The sequence below is a fragment of the Temnothorax curvispinosus genome, unplaced genomic scaffold (genome assembly GCF_003070985.1).
Source record: "Temnothorax curvispinosus isolate PA1 unplaced genomic scaffold, ASM307098v1 QBEX01013017.1, whole genome shotgun sequence".
Lineage (NCBI taxonomy): Eukaryota > Metazoa > Arthropoda > Insecta > Hymenoptera > Formicidae > Temnothorax > Temnothorax curvispinosus.
In genome coordinates, this window is record NW_020222797.1 from 1 (window position 1) to 2292 (window position 2292).

The 2292-nt window shown below is 51.0% G+C and overlaps 1 protein-coding gene across 1 annotated transcript; it reads left to right on the top strand.

The window, feature by feature from the left end:
- Positions 1-121: 121 nt before the first annotated feature.
- LOC112463086 lies at positions 122-1378 on the top strand. The gene has a single exon (XM_025029266.1). It carries the CDS (start codon positions 122-124, stop codon positions 1376-1378), a length of 1257 nt encoding a protein of 418 aa, XP_024885034.1.
- The last annotated feature ends 914 nt before the right edge of the window (positions 1379-2292 follow it).

The following is a 2292-nucleotide window of genomic DNA, read 5'->3' on the forward strand; positions in this document are numbered from 1 at the left end:
CCCCCCGGTGTACATTCCGCATCATTTCGTTTTGCGCGAATCGAGTACGACTACTAAGTTACGCGTCGTGTTTAACGCGTCGAGCAAATCGGACGATAAAACCACTCTCAACGATTTCCTAATGGCGGGACCAAAGCTACAACAAGACATCGCTGCAATAATTTTACGCTGGCGATTATTCCGTTACGTATACATGACGGACATCGCGAAGATGTTCCGTCAGATACGCATGCATCGTGACGACGCGGATTATCAACGAATTCTTTGGCGCCCTCCCGCAAGTCTGTTGATTCGACTGTATCGCTTGCTCACCGTGACTTACGGCCAAAAGCCATCGCCATTTCTCGCGCAGCACTGCCTTCTTCAATTTGCTTGTGACGAATGTAAATATTTTCCCGACGCGGTTTCAATAATCGAAGAATCGACCTACGTCGATGACGTTCTTTTCGGAGCAGACGACCTTCGGTCTCTGCTCGAAAAACGCAAGCAACTCGTCGGACTAATGAATCGCGGATGTTTTCCCCTCCGAAAATGGGCCGCGAATTCACCCGAACTGTTGACGGATATCCCGGAGGACCAACGTGAATCCTCGGACTATCCGATCAATCGCGATGACACGCTCAAAATCCTCGGCCTGTCTTGGTCACCGCATGACGACTCGTTTACCTTTGTAATCTCGCCTTACGGCGTAACTGTTCATACTAAACGCTCCATTTTATCATTTATTGCAAGGTTATATGACCCCCTCGGATGGGCGTCACCGATCGTCATCGCGGCCAAGATGTTGATGCAAGAGCTCTGGCTCCGTAAAATTGATTGGGACTCTCCCATCCCCGACGATCTTTTACCTCATTGGATTAATTATTATACGGATTTGCCTCATATCAGTGAAATACGCATTCCCCGATGGACAGGGATGCGTCAAGATAAACTCGAAGTGGAATTACACGGATTCGCGGACGCGTCCATTCGAGCTTACGCCGCGGTCGTTTACCTTCGAATCGTGCATTCTACCACGAATATTCAGGTGACCCTCCTCGCGGCCAAAACGAAGGTTGCGCCGTTAAAAACCGTCAGCGTTCCACGATTAGAACTTAACGCCATCGTTCTATTAACTCGGTTGTTAGATTGGGTAAGAAATTCCCTGCGCTTTCCGCGAGCGTCATTATTCGGATGGACTGACTCCCAAATCGCATTGGCTTGGATTCAGCAACATCCATCGCGATGGACTTCCTACGTCGCGAACCGCGTCTCCGAGGTGCAGACGCGTCTTCCGTCAGTACGTTGGCAGCACGTCCGCACGCACGACAATCCTGCCGACTGCGCTCTCGCGGCTCTACCGCTGTCGATCTCGTACACCATGAATTATGGTGGGTAGGCCCCCCGTGGCTTAGAAAATCCCCGGCCTCGTGGCCGATTCTCCCGACTCCTACCGGAAAGAAAATTTTGCAAACGGTATCTTCCGAAGCGCGCAAAGCTCCCGGTTATCTCGTCGATCCAACTCCTGAGTGGGAGCTGCCCACCTCGTGCTCGAGCTGGATCCGACTTCTCCGTATTACCGCGTACATTCGCCGCTTCATGCAAAACTTAAAAAATAAAGTCGCCTCATCGACGATCGTCAAGTCGCCTTTGACCGCAGAAGAGATTCACGAAGCTTCGGTTTTTTGGCTTCGATTGGTACAAGCGACCTGCTTTCCTGATGACTTGAAGGCCTTAAAAGCTCATGCCACCGTATCGAGAACAAGTCCATTACGCTCTCTCCACCCATTTATCGGGAAAGGTTTACTAATCCGGCTGGGCGGGCGGCTCGAAAACTCAGTGCTGAGTTACAATGAGCGACACCCGGTCATACTCCCACGACATCATATTTCTGAACTTTTGATCGATCAAGCTCACCGACGCTCCCTCCATGGAGGGACACAACTCACGCTTAGATGTCTCCGTCAGACATATTGGATAATTTCGGCGCGAAGCATGATCAAATCTCACATTCATAAATGTGTTACCTGCCTTCGATACTCCGCGAAAACGCCGACGCAATTAATGGGTGATCTCCCGAATCCCCGAGTCAATCCCTCTCCTCCTTTCTCTCACACGGGCATAGATTATGCCGGACCGATGATTATTACCCTTGTGATCGGCCGTGGTCAAAGAGGGAGCAAACATTACGTGGCGGTCTTCGTTTGTCTCGCCACTAAAGCGATCCACCTCGAGTGTGTCGAGGATTACTCCTCCGAGGGATTCCTTGCCGCATTTCATCGGTTCGTCAGTTGACGCGGACTGCCATCGGAC

Coding starts and splice junctions, on each gene's coding strand:
- LOC112463086 (XM_025029266.1), top strand. CDS start 122: ATGGCGGGACCAAAGCTACAACAAGACATCGCTGCAATAATTTTACGC.